Source organism: Galeopterus variegatus, unplaced genomic scaffold (assembly GCF_000696425.1).
Source record: "Galeopterus variegatus unplaced genomic scaffold, G_variegatus-3.0.2 Scaffold8696, whole genome shotgun sequence".
Taxonomy (NCBI): domain Eukaryota; kingdom Metazoa; phylum Chordata; class Mammalia; order Dermoptera; family Cynocephalidae; genus Galeopterus; species Galeopterus variegatus.
In genome coordinates, this window is record NW_007734807.1 from 73,662 (window position 1) to 74,827 (window position 1,166).

Genomic DNA, 1,166 nt, shown 5'->3' on the forward strand with positions numbered 1-1,166 from the left:
TGTGTTACCTTCAGGTCGCAGAGGGTGAATTTATATGCTTGAAAGTTTAGGATGGTGAAGGATTACAGAGGGAGCAATTGTCCTTCAATACTGACAAACTTAGATGAAAATGAGCTACATGGTGGCAGAAAGATCAGGACACACGAGAGCTTGGTGGCTGGAGGAAGGGAGTGTGGAGCTGGAAGGGAATGCAGTCAGCTTTAGATATTAGCAAAACAAGTGCCTATGTTATACCAGAGGAAGGTTATATTGCCATTTTTCTCCAGCTCCCCGGGACTAAACTCTGCATCCCTTTCAAGGAGAGCAGACCCTGCCATAGAAGAGAATGGTTTGGGTTTTGTTGTGTCTGATGAAAAAGAGGAACGGGTGGTCGGCATTAAACTCCACCCAGGACTGCATTGACCTGCCCATGCCAACAGCCCCGCTGGTGGCCACAGCCTGCGTGCCGTTTTCATCCACCTCTACAACAGTCTTGTGGACCACTTTTGACAAATACAAATTGGGACTTGGAGAGATTCCAGTAAGATCAGCCTTCATTTCATCAAAGATGTCCATAATGCCCATGTTTTGTAGAACAGAATTGAGATCATAGCTGTCTTCCAAGGTGAACTGGGGGAAGGAGAGCGCGACCATTTCTTCTGACAAATATTCTGAGCTGCTCCAGGCCTCTATTTTTTCATAGGTAATTTCCCTTTCAAGCTACAAGAGGAAGAAAATAATATTTAGGGTCAGATTATGAGCCTGCAAAGAATGCCCCAACGACTTCAAAGTGCCTGAGTCCATTTCAACACTCAGTGACAATCTTCAAGGTCTTTCTCGAAGCCTCAAAATAGTCTGATTTCATTTAAAAACTCCTCCAGCATATCCCTTCTCTCTTTAGAAGAAGTCACAGGACCATCTGAGTTCCATCGCACTTTGATGTTTGACAGACTAGAGTCCAAAGCTCAGTTGATTAGCTGGGTGAGTCTGGCCAAGCCCCAACATCCTAAAGTTAAATTTGCTCTTTGATAAAACGGAGGTAATACAATTAGACTCTTGCAAGGACTAAACAAAATAATGTATGTAAAGTACTTAACATAGTGCTGGCACAGATGGTTGTTTTGACATTCTAGTTACAATATCAGTATTTCTCTCTCACTTTCTCTCTCCCTCTACTTCACTTTACC

At 43.4% G+C, this 1,166-nt stretch overlaps 1 protein-coding gene across 1 annotated transcript in view; it reads right to left on the minus strand.

The window, feature by feature from the left end:
* Window positions 1-199: 199 nt before the first annotated feature.
* Window positions 200-1,166, minus strand: part of SERPINB12 (serpin peptidase inhibitor, clade B (ovalbumin), member 12) — a 12,817-nt gene continuing 11,850 nt past the window's right edge. The window contains exon 7 of the mRNA XM_008593088.1: window positions 200-699. Within this exon, the coding sequence (XP_008591310.1) occupies window positions 295-699 (405 nt within the window). The 3' untranslated portion in view covers window positions 200-294. The remainder of the gene's footprint in view (window positions 700-1,166) is intronic.